General features: G+C 41.8%; 1 protein-coding gene across 11 annotated transcripts in view; it reads right to left on the bottom strand.

Moving 5' to 3' along the window:
* GPC5 (glypican 5) overlaps positions 1–16,367 on the bottom strand; it is a 1,011,494-nt gene that overhangs the window by 653,287 nt on the left and 341,840 nt on the right. For all 11 annotated transcript variants that reach the window (XM_054011983.1, XM_054011992.1, XM_054012059.1 and 8 more), the window contains one exon: positions 15,188–15,308. In XM_054011983.1, the coding sequence (XP_053867958.1) occupies positions 15,188–15,308 (121 nt within the window). The remainder of the gene's footprint in view (positions 1–15,187; positions 15,309–16,367) is intronic.

Below are 16,367 nucleotides of genomic sequence, written 5' to 3'. Positions count from 1 at the left end.
CACTCTCACACAGTTGTTTTCACATGAACAAAAAGCAGAAAGTATTTCAAAGTATTTTTAAATATTTATACATGCAAATTAATCTGCTACTGTACAATAGACATGTATTTGGGTGGGAAACATGGAAGGAGGAGATATGCTGAGGAGGGCAGTGGACTGGAAATCAAGGACTGGGTGGCTAAGAAAAATCTCTAAGGGACAATGGAGGGGAGGCAGTTGACCGGCAGCGCATGGAAGGAAAATGAAAGGCTGAAGTGGGAGCATTGTATTGGGATAATGGAAATGGGAACATGGGATTTTGAGAGACATTGAGGAGGTTCAGGCAACTGTGGATAGGAAGATGAAGATGGAGATAGGGTGTGTTGCAGAGGGCTAGGGAAAAGAGAGACTCTTGTGTAAGTTAAACTTTAAACACTTTCTAAATACAAAACAACTCCTTTTCTGAATTGCACAACCTGTGCCAATGTGCATATAAGCATATTGATCAGGCAGCCATCTGCCACAGTGACACATGATGTGGAGAGCTGACTTACAAGCACAACTGTTTTGCTCAGTTGAAGTGCCAAGTATCCACCTACAGATGTTCAAGCTGCTGGCTGTGCTTCCCTAACCACTCACTGCATAGCTCCCTCAGTTAAGGCCAAGATTTTGATAGTCAGAAAGTTACCATGTTGTATCTGGGATTGGGCTCTCTGAGTTATATTTTAGAGATTAAACATTTTGGAGTGGGCTGAGGGCCTCCTTTATCGGTGTCTTAAGGAACCAACTTTTATTTGCCCTATGACCTTTTTATGGCACTTTGGGGTAAAGAGACCTCACACTGAGCTGAAATGGCCTGGGGGCAGGGAGCATAAGGTGGGGGTGGAGGGTTGCTCCGGCCAGAGGTGAGCTGCCAGAACAGCACTTCACCAACCCTCCTGAAGAGGAGGTGCTGCTGGAGTACTCTATGCTTCAGCCATTTTGGCTGCAGAAGAGCACATAGGGAGTCACAGAACCCAGAACACAAATTAAAGCAGGCTTGAGGCTCCTAGTCAGTGGTTCTCAACCTGTCCAGACTACTGTACCGCTTTCAGGAGTCTGATTTGTTTTGCATTCCCCCAATTTCACCTCACTTAAAAACTACATGATTACAAAATCAGACATAAAAATACAAGATCAGAGCACACTATTACTGAAAAATTGCTTAGTTTCTCATTTATACCATATAATTATAAAAGAAATCAATTGGAATATAAAGATTGTACTTACATTTCAGTGTATAGTATATAGAGCAGTATAAACAAGTCATTGTATGTATGAAATTTTAGTTTGTACTGACTTAACTAGTGCTTTTTATGTAGCCTGTTGTAAAACTAGGCAAATATCTAGATGAGTCGAAGGGGTACATGTACCCCTGATTGAGAACCACTGTCCTAGATGGCCTGAGAGACTGAGTCTTTCCAAGAACATAAGAATGATCATATAGGGTCAGACCAATGATCACCTAACCCTGTATCCTGTCTTCCAGCACAGGCCAGTGCCAAAGGCTTCAGAGGGAATGAACAGAATATGGCAATTATCAAATGATCCATCCCCTGCCATCCAGACCCAGCTTTTGAAAGTCTGAGGTTTAAGAACACCCAGAGCATGTGGTTGCATCCCTGACCATCTTGATTAATAGTCATTGATGGACCTATATTCCATGAACTTACCTAATTCTATTTAGAACCAAGTTATAATTTTGGTCTTCACAACATTCCTTGGCAACAAGTTTCACAGGTGGACAGTGCATTGTGTGAAGTAGTATTTCTTTATTTTTGTTTTAAACCTGCTGCCTATTAATTTCATTGGGTGACCACTGATTCTTGTAAAGGGGTAAATAACACTTCCTTATTCACTTTCTCCACACCATTCATGATTTTATAGACCTGTATAATATACCCTCATTAGTCATCTCTTTTCTAGGATGAATAGTCCCATTCTTTAATCTTTCTTCATATGGAAGTTGTTCTATACCCTTAATAATTTTTGCCACCCTTCTCTGTACCTTTACCAATTCTAATATATCTTTTTTTATATATGGGGCAACAGAACTGCATGCAGTATTCTAAGTGTGGGCATATTATGGATTTATATAGTGGTATTATATTTTCTGTTTTATTTACTCCTTACCCAGTGGTTCCGAACATGGTTAGCTTTTCTGACTGCCACTGCACATGGAGCAGACGTTTTCAGGGAAATATCCACAGTGAGCTCAAGATCTTTTCTGAGTAGTAACAGTTAATTTAGACCCCATCATTTTGCATGTACAGTTGGAATTATGTTTTCCAATGTGCATTACTTTGCACTTATCAACATGAATTTCATACACCTCTTAAAGGAAAAGGGTTAGGATTCTTTAAAATACAGCCAGCTCTCCTGGACCCCTTTGCCCTTCATGTTATTCTCCTAGGGGATCCTGCCCATCTGTTCCCTGAGGGAGTCAAAGTCTGCTCTTCTGAAGTCCAGGGTCCGTATTCTGCTGCTCTCCTTTCTTCCTTGTGTCAGGATCCTGAACTCGACCATCTCATGGTCACTGCCTCCCAGGTTCCCATCCACTTTTGCTTCCCCTACTAATTCTTCTCTGTTTGTGAGCAGCAGGTCAAGAAAAGCTCTGCCCCTAGTTGGTTCCTCCAGCACTCGCACCAGGAAATTTCCCCCTACACTTTCCAAAAACTTCCTGGATTGTCTGTGCACTGCTGTATTGCTCTCCCAGCAGATATCAGGGTGATTAAAGTCTCCCATGAGAACCAGGGCCTGCAATCTAGCAACTTCTGCTAGTTGCCAGAAGAAAGCCTCATCCACCTCATCCCCCTGGTCTTGTGGTCTATAGCAGACTCCAACCATGACATCACCCTTGTTGCTCACATTTCTCAACTTTATCCAGAGACTCTCAGGTTTTTCTGCAGTTTCATACCGGAGCTCTGAGCAGTCATACTCCTCTCTTACATACAATGCAACTCCCCCACCTTTTCTTCCCTGCCTATCCTTCCTGAACAGTTTATATCTATCCATGACAGTACTACAGTCATGTGAGTTATCCCACCATGTCTCTGTTATTCCAATCGCATCATAGTTCCCTGACTGTGCCAGGACTTCCAGTTCTCCCTGCTTGTTTCCCAGGCTTCTTGCATTTGTGTATAGGCCCTTAAGACAACTCATCGATCATCCCTCTTTCTCAGCATGAGACAGGAGTCCTCCCCTCTTGCGCTTTCCTGCTTGTGCTTCCTCCCAGGATCCCATTTCCCCACTTACCTCAGGGCTTTGGTCTCCCCCGGTGAACCTAGTTTAAAGCCCTCCTCACTACGTTAGCCAGCCTGCTAACAAAGATGCTCTTCCCTCTCTTCGTTAGGTGGAGCCCGTCTCTGCCTAGCACTCCTCCTTCTTGGAACACCATCCCATGGTCAAAGAATCCAAAGCCTTCTCTCCAACACCACCTGCATAGCCATTCGTTGACTTCCATGATTCGACAGTCTATATATAGATTGCCTCTATATAAATCCATGGTATACCCACATCTTGAATACTGCATACAGATGTGGTTGCCCTATCTCAAAAAAGATATATTGGAATTGGAAAAGGCTTAGAAAAGGGCCACAAAAATGATTAAGGGTATGGAAAGGCTGCCATATGAGGAGAGATTAATAACACTGTGACTTTTCAGCTTGGAAAAGAGATGACTAAGGGGGGATATGATAGAGGTCTATTAAATCATGACTGGTGTGGAGAAAGTAAATAAGGAAGTGTTATTTACTCCTTCTCATAACCCAAGAACCAGGGATCACCAAATGAAATTAATAGGCAGCAGGTTTAAAACAAACAAATGGAAGTATTTTTTCACACAACACACAGTCAACCTGTGAAACTCCTTGACAGAGGATGTTGTGCAGGCCAAGACTATAACAGGGCTCAAAAAAGAACTAGATCAGTTCATGGAGGATAGGCCCATCAATGGCTATTAGCCAGGATAGGCAGGAATGGTGTCCCTAGCCTCTGTTTGCCAGAAGCTGAGAATGGGTGACAGGGGATGTATCATTTGATGATTACCTGTTCTGTTCATTCTCTCTGGGGCACCTGGCATTGGCCAATGTTGGAAGACAGGATACTGGGCTAGATGGACCTTTGATATGACCCAGTATGGCAGTTCTTATGTTCTTATGTAATGCTACCTGCATTATAAAATACTGAGGCACGTGCAGGTATGTGTGCATGTAAAGTCCAATTATTATTCCACGTGAGAAATTGTGCAATTTTCCATCATAAAAACAGACACTTCCTTTGGACCAACCTAAATCCCATTAGTCAGGACACTTTCAAGTGGAATTCCTAAACTCAATTTCCAGTTGATTATATACTAAATGGGCACAGTTGACTTTATTCTGACAATTGATTTCCTAAGTGGAAAGGCCAGTTGTGAAGTTAATCCACAATACCACATGATCCATGAAGCAATCTTCTTTTGAATGTACTCTGAGACAAACCAATTGTTAGACTGCCTGTCTACTCAAAATTATTAAAGACATTTTCCTATATCTTTTTACTTCCTCCACTTGTTACCCAATTAAAAATCTGAAAATATGCAGTGACAGTTTCTCGAGTCTACAAGGGCTTAAAAAACAGAGACAGAAATTTAAGGAGAATCTTTAGCAGTTGAAAAGAGCATGCATGCCAGAAAAATCCTAATCTTGTTTCACTGCTGTTCCCTGAGTTAGAAAATTAGCACTGCTTCCATTGTATCACATTGCCTGAGGTAACTCACATCCATTTATGCTAAAAGGTAGCAAACAAGGAGGTGTTGCCTCTCAGGAAAAAAACTCATAACATACACTTGCTCTGTTTTCTCAAGGAATAAACAAGTAATTGGGGATTTTACCTACCCCAAGTATCTGTTGGAAAACTAACAGAGCCAAACACGAAACTTCCAGTAAGTTCTTGTAATGTGTTGAGGACAACTTCTTGTTTCAGAAGAAGGAGGAAACAAGCAAGGGAGCAGTAATTTTAGGTTTCAGAGAGGTAGCAGCGTTAGTCTGTATCAGCAAAAACAACAAGGAGTCTTGGTGGCACCTTAGTCATTTTAGACTTGATTCTGACTAACAGGGAGAAATTGGTTGTCAGACTCAATGTAGAAGGAAACTTTGGTGAAAGTTATCATGAAATGATAGGCTTCATGATGCTAAGGAAAGGAATGAATGAGAGCAGTAGAATAAGGCCAATGGACTTAAAAGCAGACTGTAAGAAACCAGGAGAATTGGTAGGTAAGGTCCCATTCAAAGAAATTATAAGGAAAAAAAGGAGTTCAGAAGAGATGACACTTTGTCAAAGAGACCATATCAAAGGAACAACATCAAATTATCTGATGCAAAGGAAAGATAGGAAGACTAATGAGGCCAATATGGCTGCATCAAAAAATCTTTAGTGACCTGACAATCTAAAAGGAACCCTAGAAAAAGTGGAAACATGGACAAATTGCTAAGAATGAGTACAAAAGAACAGTGCAAGCACGTAGGGACACACTCAGAAAGGCTAACACACAAAATGAGTTACACCTAGCAAGAAACACAAAAGGCAATGCAAAGAAGATCTATAAATACATTAGGAGAAAGTAAAACACAAAGGAAAGTGTAGGTACACTACTTAGCAGGGAAGAAGAGCAAATAACAGATGAAACCAGGAAGGCTGAGGTCTTTAATGTCTATTTTGCTTCAGTCTTCACTAAAAAAAGTTAATTGTAACCAGATGCTTAACACAATATCAACAATGAGGAGGAAGGAACACAAGCCAGATTAGGAAAAGAACTGGTTAAATAAATTTAGATAAATAAGCTACCTAAATTCATTCTGGGGTACTTAAGGAACTAGCTGAAGCAATTTCAGAGCCTTTAACAATTATTTTCAATAACTTATGGAGGATGAGTGAGGTACCAGAGGGTTGGAGAAGGGCAACTATAGCACCTATCTTTAAAACGGGAAGCAAAAAGGACACAGGGAATTATAGGTCTGTCAGCCTAACTTCGATACTTGGAAAGATACTGAAACAAGTTATTAACCAATCAATTTGTAAGAACCTAGAGGATAATAGGATTATAAGATATAGACTACATGGATTTGTCAAGAATAAATCATGACAAACCAGTCTAATTTCCTTCTTTGACTTGGTTACTGACCTAGTAGATTAGGGGGAAGTAATAGATGTGATATATTTTGATTTTAGTAAGGCTTTTGACACAATCCCATATGACAGTCTCATAAGCCGACTAAGGAAATGTGGTCTAGCTAAAATTACTAGAAGTTAGGTGCACGACTGGTTGAAAAAATACTGAAAGAATGGTTATAAATGGTTCACTTTCAATCTGAGAGGTCGTATTTAGTGAGATCCCTGTCCTGGGTCCAATACTATTCAATATTTTCATTAATGATTTGGATAATGGAAAGGAGAGTATGCTTAAAAAGTTTGCAGCTGGCGTCAAATTGGGAGGGATTGCATGCCCTTTGGAGGACAAGATTAGAATTCAAAACAACCTTGATAAATTGGAGAACTAGCCTGAAATCAACAGGAGGAAATTCAGTAAAGAGACGTGTAAAGTCCTGCACTTAGGAAGGAAAAAAATCAAATGAACAAATAAAAAATGGGGAACAACTGGGTAGGCAGTAGTACCATAGAAAAAGAACTGGGGCAATAGTGGATGACAAATTGCATGTGAGTCAGCAATGTGATGCAGTTCTGAAAAAGGCTAATAATATTCTGGGGTGTAGTAACAGGAGTGTGATATGTAAACAGAAAGAATTGTCCCACTCTACTTGACACTGCTAAGGTCTTAGTTGGTTTGGGGCACCACACTTTAAGAAAGATGTGCACAAATTGGAGAGAATCCAGAGGAGTGCAACAAATATGATAAAGGGTTTAGAAAATCTGACCTATGAGGAACAGTAAAAAAACTGAGCATGTTTAATATTGAGGAAAGAAGACTGGAGAGAGACCTGAGAACAGTCTTCATATATGTTAGGGACTGTTAGAAAGAGGATCAATTGTTCTCCATGCCCACTGAAGGTTGGACAAGAAGTAATGGGATTAATCTTTAGCAAAGGAGATTTAGGTTAGGTATTAGGAAGAACTTTCTAGCTATAAAGGAAGTTCAGATCTGGAATAGGCTTCCAGGTGAAGTTGTGGACTCGCTGTCATTAGAGGTTTTTATGAACAGGTTAGAACAAACACCTGGCAGAGATAGCATAGGCGACCTGTAGGGGGCATGCAGGGTCAAGTGCCCCGCCCCCCCCAGATGGGAGGAAGAAGATAGGCTCTGTCCTTCTTCCATGGTGCCTGCCCCCCGGCACGCTTTGTACCTGTCCCTGGCATCCAGATCAGGCGGGGAGTTGAGGGGTCAAGACCAGCCACCTCTCACACTGGCCGCTCCGTGACACTGCTCTGAGCAGCAGGTCAGCTGCCTACGAGAGCCTGGCTGTGGAGTTGGTGGGCTGCCCCCTGCTTAGGCCTGGGTACAGGGGCCAAGCGAGCCAGAGTCCCCTCTCCCCACTCCCTGTCACGTTTGTGGCTCACTGGGTGCCTGTCCTCAGCAGCCGGGCCCGGGTGGGAAGCAGGCCACTGCCACCACCTCCCCAGATGGGCTGTCTCTCAGGCAGCTGTTGGGCTGCACACAGCAGTGACCTGGAGCGGCCAGCATCAGCCAGCATGAGAAGCGGCTCCATCCCACTTCCTGTCCAGGCCTGGCTGCCAGGGACAGGGGCTGAACATTCCGGGGTGGAGAGTGGGAGAAGGACAAAAACCCACCTCTATCCCTCTGATAACTCTGGTGGGGCGGGGAGAGCACAGCAGCCCCAGGCTGGGCGCAGTGCGGGAGTGTCACTGGGCAGAAGAGACACATGAGGTGGTCACATGTCCTCCCCTTTAGATTGTCCCCACCCCCAGTATCAGGAGGCACGAGTCATTTATGATGGATGATATAGGTATACTTGGTCCAGTCTCAGTGCAGGGGGATGAAATAGATGACCTTGAGGTCCCTCCAGCACTACATTTCTACGATTCTAATAGAGCTGCAATCTTCTGCCCAGATCCTGCAGTCAGATCCACAGAGATGAACACTTGTGCCTGTATGGCGCTCCAGAATAGTTAATGAGGTTCTTCATGGATGCTAGGGTCTGCCTATGTAGATCCAACTACAGGATTGAGGTTCTGAAGCACTTCTGTATCCCTGACCCTGTGGTCAGTGACGGTTATAGCCCCTGGATTTAAACAAAAATGGGTTTGAGATTTAGGAGCTCCAAGAGATTCTCTTTCCTTTCCACAAATAAGACCCATTCTCTTCCATAATGCCTGAGCTTGAGTCCCTTCAATCTTTGTCTTGGCATCAGTATTACAGGTGCAATAAGCTACAGGGAATATTAAGCTACAGGGAAGCCCTTTTCCATTTTTTTTCTATTTATTTATTTATTTTTTTGGTGGGGGGAAGGTGCTAAAGGGTAAAAATAGAATGAATCTAAATAGGAGAAAACAATATTTGTTCTCCACAATTCTACAAACATTCGACAAGTAGAGCTACTTTTAAAAGAGGAACAGGAATACTTGTGGCACCTTAGAGACTAACACATTTATTTGAGCAAAGCTGAAACCTCTTAAAAGGGGGTAGCTACCAGCTCTAAAACCTGTTTCTAGTAGTACAAAATAGTTACCTGAATATTAATATCTGACACAGCTGTAACTTGCAAAAAAACCCAAACCAAATTCAGTGCAAAATGGGCTTGTGTGGCGAGTATATGTGGGATAAGGAACCTTGGTAGTGCCACTATCTACCTAACTAAATAGAAAGTGTTGTCTTATCTGTGGCACTGCTATCTGAGCTAAATGGATAAGATTTGATAGTATCTCCTCATAGCACTGATTTGTGCATTTTCTTATTGTGCAGTGATTTGTGAGTGAAAGAGGAAAGATGTAGGTTAGAAAAAAGTAAAAAAAAATCCAAATGTTATCCTTATTTATAGTTATTTTTATTTTTATAAACTATTTATAATTATATTACATTTTTTATTATTATACTTAGAGGTTCTTATCCTGTTTCCTGTCAAAACTCCCATTGATATCATTGGAAGTTTTTCCGAAGGTCAAACTGCATGATCAAGCACAGAGAGATAAATGAAGGAATAAAGTTGTCCATTTGAAGGCCATAACTGGAGAAATCACATGCTGTTATTTAAAAACAAACAATGTTTACAAATGTATTAAAATGGGACCTGGCTAATTTGCAATAATGACTGGGTATCCCACTGACACTTACTGAATTTGATAAATCAGAGAATAAACAAACACCCGCAGTTTTAAAAATGAATACAATGGCAGCAAAAACAAGAGGCATTGTGCTAGCTCTTCCTGCCTTCCATGTGTAACCCCTTTGGCTCCTTTAAATCTTTTTCCTAAGGGGGAAGGGGAGCAGTGAGAGAAAGGAGGGAAACTCCAGGGGGTGGCTCTGGAGCTCCAGAGAAAGAAAGGCTACAGCCCGCAGGCCTTCACAAAGTGCAGCAGCAGAGAACCTGCCCGAAGCCTGGGAAGGACAGGGCGACCGATTGGGGACACCCCAGGACAGGAGCCAGGAGGAGCACTGTGCCAAGGAGGAATCGCCCGAGAAGGACAGGCCGGAGCTGGACCCAGTATCACGGCTGCCCAGAGCTGCATGGGGCTGTGAGTACTAGGGCTCGTGACTCTGCCTTGGGAATAAGGAGGGAAGCTGTTAGCTTGTTAAGTGGGGAGGTGGTCGCTCTGTGTGGCTTTGCAAAGAGCGGCAGAAGAGGGCATCGGAGGGGTTTGTTGGGGAAAGTTTACAGGCACCGAAGATGATCAGGAGCACCCAAGACTCACCACTGGACTGGAATTTTGCTCAGGACTCCTGAACTCTGTGTGCAGACACATTGCTCGGTGTCTGCCCTTCCAGACTGTGCTACCACTGGGCCTGTGCGGCTTTGGCTTGGATGCAACCCTGTTTTACCACTCCCCCTATATTTCCCCTTGTTGTTTTTCTCCTCTCATCCCTCTGTAAATAAATATTTCCCTTGTTATATCCATTGTACTTTTCCTGTGGGTGTGTGTGTTCACTCTGGGGGGGTTGGAACAGGTGCCCTGGGGTGGAAGGGATTTCTCCTGCTGCACACTTTCTCATGGCCAGAGCTGCCTGCAGAGCAGACTCCATCTTGGCTATGAAGGCACTAAAGTTACACATGAAACTAGGCTTTGGAGGCGAATGGCCCCAGCAGAGACCCTGCACCTTTGCCAAGAGCACCATGTAGATTTGAGTTTACACAGAATTTTCTAGGAGGAGTGGTGGAGTGGTCCTTAAAGAAAGCCCCCACATCTTTCATTACTTGCAGTCCCATGGGTTAGGATGGGACTAGCCCCTCTGGATAAGCTCATTAGGGGCATATGGCCGTAGCATCTCCCCAGTACTAGAAACATCCCCTTTACATCCTCAGGAGATACAATGTATGATGCTGACAGACCCGGTCATGCCAGAGTATATTCAGGTGAATTCACTTGTGTATTAGTATAGATCAAAGTGATTGTTGAAGGTGGAAGAGTGTATGAAAACTAATGGGGCATTACTTACATTGTTTTCACTTATCTACATCATATTACAATGTAATAGCAAACAGTTTCAATGTGTATACCCCTGTAACTAAATAACCCATCGAAGAAGCCTGTGGAATGCTAATGAAGGACTTTAACAGAAAAGTGCTAATTTCAAAACAAGTGGCCATTGTGTGTGATGACAGAGGTCAAAGACTCAAAGTGCATTCCTCACTCACTGTCATCAAAGGAAAAGCCCATGTGGATAGAGACACCGTCAGCTTGTTTTCAGTCAGAAGAGGCTATAAATGTGGTTTTAAGGAAAGATCTTTCATCACTGGAGTGACTGGATTCTAACAGGGCAGAATAACTGAACGAGAAGACGGAGAACCCCAAGGTTATTCTGCGTAGCCCTGAGAGACTTTTGGGAAACTGGAAGATTATGACATCTCTGCTACCATTTGGGATTACAAATTGTGACTCACCTATATGTCCATATATTTTATCTGCTTTAACCTCTCAATAACTCTCACTTTCTTTTCTTAGCTAATAAATCTTTATTTAGTTTACTGTAGAACTGACTGCCAGCACTGTGTTTGGTGTAAGATCTGGAGTACCAACTGATGTGGTCTCACGGGACTGGGAGCAACCTGATGTTGTGTAATTCAATTTGTGACCTTTTATAACAAAGTCAAGTTTGTCTAGGTGGCAAGATAGACTGGAGTGTCTAAAGGGACTGTCTGTGACTCCATGGTAAGACTTGTTTAGTGACCCAGGAGTTCACATTTATCTCTGGTTTGGTGAAATCTAACTATAGAACACACGACCAGCTTGGGCTGTCTGCCCTGTTTTCTAACAGGTTGCCCTGAGGTAGGCACTCAAAGTTGTGAGCCACTCCAGACATCATGACACAATGTCAGAAGTTCTGGATTCTGATCTGGATCTGGATTGGGAAGGTAGGAGATGGACTATTTGATGGTAGAAAAGGAAATAACTGAGCAGGGGTTAAGTAGCGAGCAGGCCCTGACAGGCCATCTTCCCCCACTCACAATCACTTAAAATGTCTGTGGCAACAATCTTGGCGAGTCCTGGGGGCGTATGAATATGGGGGGGTTGCCTACAGCCCAGAGATGGGTTAATCCAGCCCTAAGTATGCCAAATCCTATGTTCCTGTGACTTTCTCAATACTTTTGAACTGAGCACAGTTCATGATGGAGCTCTGACCCTGATTGGGAGTATGGGAGCTAACATAAATAATAGAAATATCTCTCAAAGGAATATGATAGGTACTGTTTTTAGTCCCACCTATCTTTTGAACTTTCATCAGTTAATAGCCTCATTATTGGTTTCGGTTTAGCATTGTCTTTTAGTAACAGTACCAGCAGCACTAACACTGCTGGATTCTCATCTTACGGATAAATCTGGTGCATCACAGATCAGGACCTGTTTGGTTGTATTTACACAGGACTTCCATTAATGGAATGTCTAGCCTTATAGGAAAGGCAAATATAAACCACTTGTGCATGGCACACTCAACCCATGATCTTCGTGTCTTTTAGACTAGCTGCATGAAACAACTGGACACAGTATGGAAATGCCATAGCAGAAGCTTCATAAGGAAGGAACATATCTTCCATGTGTCTGACCCTCAGAGCATCAGGTAGAGAAAGCAGAGGAGAATGTGTGGTGTCACCCTATTGCCCTCACTAATATTTTTCAGAACTGCATAACACACAAATGAACAGGCAAAACTGCATCTGTTTTGCATGCATAATTGCTACTACATGGATATACATGAAATAGTTCCACACACAAATGAGAATTTATGCATCAAACTGTCAATTTGTGTTGTCATAACTATAAAGGGAAGGGTAATAGCTGTCCTGTGTACAGTACTATAAATCCCTCCTGGCCAGAGACTCCAAAATCCTTTTCCCTGTAAAGGGTTAAGAAGCTCAGGTAACCTGGCTGGCATCTGACCTAAAGGACCAATAAGGGGACAAGATACTTTCAAATCTTGGGGGGGGGAAGGCTTTTGTTTTGTGTTCTTTGTTTGGGAGTGTGTTCCTTCTCCGGGACTGAGAGGGACCAGACATCAATCCAGGTTCTCCACATCTTTCTAAACAAGCCTCTCCTATTTCAAACTTGTAAGTAAATAGCCAGGCAAGGCGTTAGTTTTCCTTTGTTTTTCTCAACTTGTAAATGTACCTTTTACTAGAGTGTTTATCTTTGTTTGCTGTACTTTGAACCTGAGACTAGAGGGGAGTCCTCTGAGCTCTTTAAGTTTGATTACCCTGTAAGGTTAATTTCCATACTGATTTTACAGAGATGATTTTTACCTTTTTCTTTAATTAAAAACCTTCTTTTTAAGAACCTGATTGATTTTTCCTTGTTTTAGATCCAAAGGGGTTTTGGATCTTGATTCACCAGGAGTTGGTGGGAGGAAGGAGGGGAATGGTTAATTTCTCCTTGTTTTAAGATCCAAGGGGTTTTGGATTTGTTTTCACCAGGGATTTGGTGAGGGTTTTTCAAGGCTTCCCAGGGAGGGAATCCATTGATGGTGGCAGCCGAACCAGAGCTAAGCTGGTAGTTAAGCTTAGAAGTTTTTCACGCAGGCCCCTACATTTGTACCCTAAAGTTCAAAGTGGGGATCTCAGTCCTGACATGTGTTCACAATCATTATGATGATAGTAGTTGTATGTTTAGATTAGGTGTACAAATGTACACACTCATGCCTTTTTACGGACGCATTTCAATATGTATAGTTCTAAAAGTCAGATCAAGTATATTTTTTGTTTTCAATGCTAAATTAGTCCATTAGGCTTCTCCACTGTAGTAATATAACTTGGAAACAGCGCTGGACTACAGCATCCAGCAGTCTGACTTTTCTATAATGGAAGGTACCGCCCAGTCCATTAAATCTCCCTTGTTTAATCTCTCAGGCTGGTCCAAAATGAGTTCAAAAAGTGACTCATCCTTTTTATATCACATAGGACAAAAAGATGGTCTTTTGTATTTGATTTCCTAATTCACAGTAAATGATAGAGAAGAAAGCTTTCTCAGCAGGTTCATCAGGCTTTTCATCTAGTGAAAAATAGTTACATATTGTAATCTTGGGTCCCCAAAGTATTTGCTGTTTTCTCTATTCTCCAGCTCCATTTCCATACTCATAGCTGCACGAAAAGAAAGATGTCTCACAGAAAGGCAGTGTTTGTGCACTATGTAAATTATTAAATCCTTCTATACAAGATCTACTCTGCTCTTGCAAGTATAGGAAGAGAAAGCACTGGAAACATAATGCATTATAATAGAATTGCCCCTGTCAACCATTAGAACTTCAAACTAATCCTCAGGGTAGAACCTAACACATTAAACTGTACAGGGCACAGTTAATATCAAAATAGGGCACTCCTGACAGATGAAAGGCCTTGAGGCTTAAACATAACTGTCTGCAACCTTTTTCCATCGGAGAGTAATTTGTAGTGCTTAATTAATTCTTGGCATTCCTTTGGAGGCAAAATAGTACTTACTTTCACACAATTTTAAGAAAAAAATAGAAAAGACTAGAGATAACAGCATGCTTCAGTTGGCAAGCAAAAAGATTATTTTTTGTTAATTGAAAGAAAGGACTAATTTTATTTGAGCTTTATATCACTGCAGCTACAAAACCTTGAGTAATATGGATGAAATCTGGGTCCCAAAGTCAATGGCAAAACTCCCTTCATTTCAGGCAATCTTAGCATACCTCTATAGCTGCAATACCTTTTGGACACATTACAACACCACAGCTCTACTGTGACAAAATGTAAATAACTGCCATATAAAAGCTTAAATCTCAAGGGGTTACCCGTACATGTGTTATGAGATCATACATATCAAATACACCTCTACTCTGATATAACGCGACCCAGTATAACACGAATTCGGATATAACGCGGTAAAGCAGTGCTTCGGGGGGGCGGGGCTGCGCACTCCGGCGGATCAAAGCAAGTTCGATATAACGCGGTTTCACCTATAACGCGGTAAGATTTTTTGGCTCCCAAGGACAGTGTTATATTGGGGTAGAGGTGTACTGTAGCAAGTATTATGCAAATTTCCCAATATTTCCAACCTTCTCTGTTGTCAGTAAAGTAGAAACTCTCACAGCCAGACCCAGGTATGGAAAGAGGTGGAATTTAGCAGGATGGTGGTTTGTTTGTTTTTTAATGTGTACCATCATTTCTTATTAATGATATTACACAGTGATTAACATGTTTAAAATTCATCAACTGAGGATCAGACTTATGCTTACAATCCCAGCACTTATTGCAATGCTGAGTTGCAATCTCAGCTCACAGGTACAGATGGCCCAGCTGACAGACTCTCACTTCTAGCTCTCATCTACCATATGCAAAGATTTTAACTAAATCATTATTAATAATTGGGGTTTAAATATTTTATGCCAGGACTTACAAAGTTTCTGGTGGGAATACTCAATTACTAAGTTCTGACTTGAATTAACAAATCAATTCTAATGTACAGCAATTCACATTTGTTCAGCACCAAGATGATCTTAATTTACAGGGGGATGGCTTTAACATATAATACACACAAAAAATCTTACCTGGATAATGTGTTTCAGTTTATCAATAATTTGATTTATTACAGGATCTGTTCCTTTCACTTTTACTTCTGGATTCACAGACTGAGCTTTGACTCCATTGCCAACCACACGGTGGGTATAGCTAATATAACAAAGAAATATGTTTTAGTAAACTGATGTAACTTCTTCAGAGAATGTATTTACCTGTAAATACTAGCTGACACAACCTCAATTGGCATTGCCATTCCACTTTAATGACTGCATGTTTATTTTGTCTTTGTAGGCTTTGTTACCAGAAAGTTACACAGTATGGTAAAATTGATATATGTTACAAAGTTTTGATAAGATTTTTCATTTTTTGTTATTTCTGAGCATTTTGTAATAAGAAAAATAAATGTAAAAATAAAAATTATGAAAGGACAAGCATGCACATTATACCATTCTGTGACCTTTTTTATTTTGTTAAGTGCATGAGAATTGGCTTTTGCTCTACATCACTATCTCAGCAATATTCTGCCAGCTGTTAATCAAAAAGGAAAGTAAAAGAATCCTGTGGACATTCTATCACAGAGGTGTCAAATGCCCAAATTCCACCTGCTAGATGTGTGTGTGGTGGGTCAGCATGGCATATTCAAATTCTGTAGAATCTGAGTTTTCATTGTAAATAATTTCTTGTCTTCTTGGTTTCAAAGAGAACTTTCCAAATATGAAGTGTGCATGAACAGGTAGTGTTGTTTGCGTGAATTTGCAGACAGCCAGAAACAATAGCTTTGAGGGGTGTGGATTCCCTTTCTTTTGTTGATATAATTGGGATGTAATTAACTCTAAAGTCCTATGACGATCCTTTAATGTCAACTGTAACTATTTCACCAATGATCACTTTGGCAGATGGAATAGAAGACAGGTTGGGAGTGAAGCCCATGGAGGGTGAGAATTGACAACATGCAAAGAGAGGGAAGATAAAAAGAAACAGTTTGGGGATCAGCGTGTGAGTGTGATGGTTAGAGTCAGAACCGGGGTCAACATCAGGTGCCCAGCCAAAGGCCACAGCCAGGATTAACAGTAGGGTGTGTATGAGCAGGGACCTGGAGCAAGGTAAGAAAGAACCAGGGCATGGCAGGGGAGGGCGCCGAGCCCGGCAGCAGGCCCTCAATCCCTGACCGGCCGGAGCGCCAGGAGCAGGGCGGAGAGCCTGGCCGGG

Source organism: Malaclemys terrapin, chromosome 1, assembly GCF_027887155.1.
Source record: "Malaclemys terrapin pileata isolate rMalTer1 chromosome 1, rMalTer1.hap1, whole genome shotgun sequence".
Lineage (NCBI taxonomy): Eukaryota > Metazoa > Chordata > Testudines > Emydidae > Malaclemys > Malaclemys terrapin.
The sequence above is the reverse complement of the archived record's forward strand: the minus strand, read 5'-3'. Positions and strand labels throughout refer to the sequence as shown.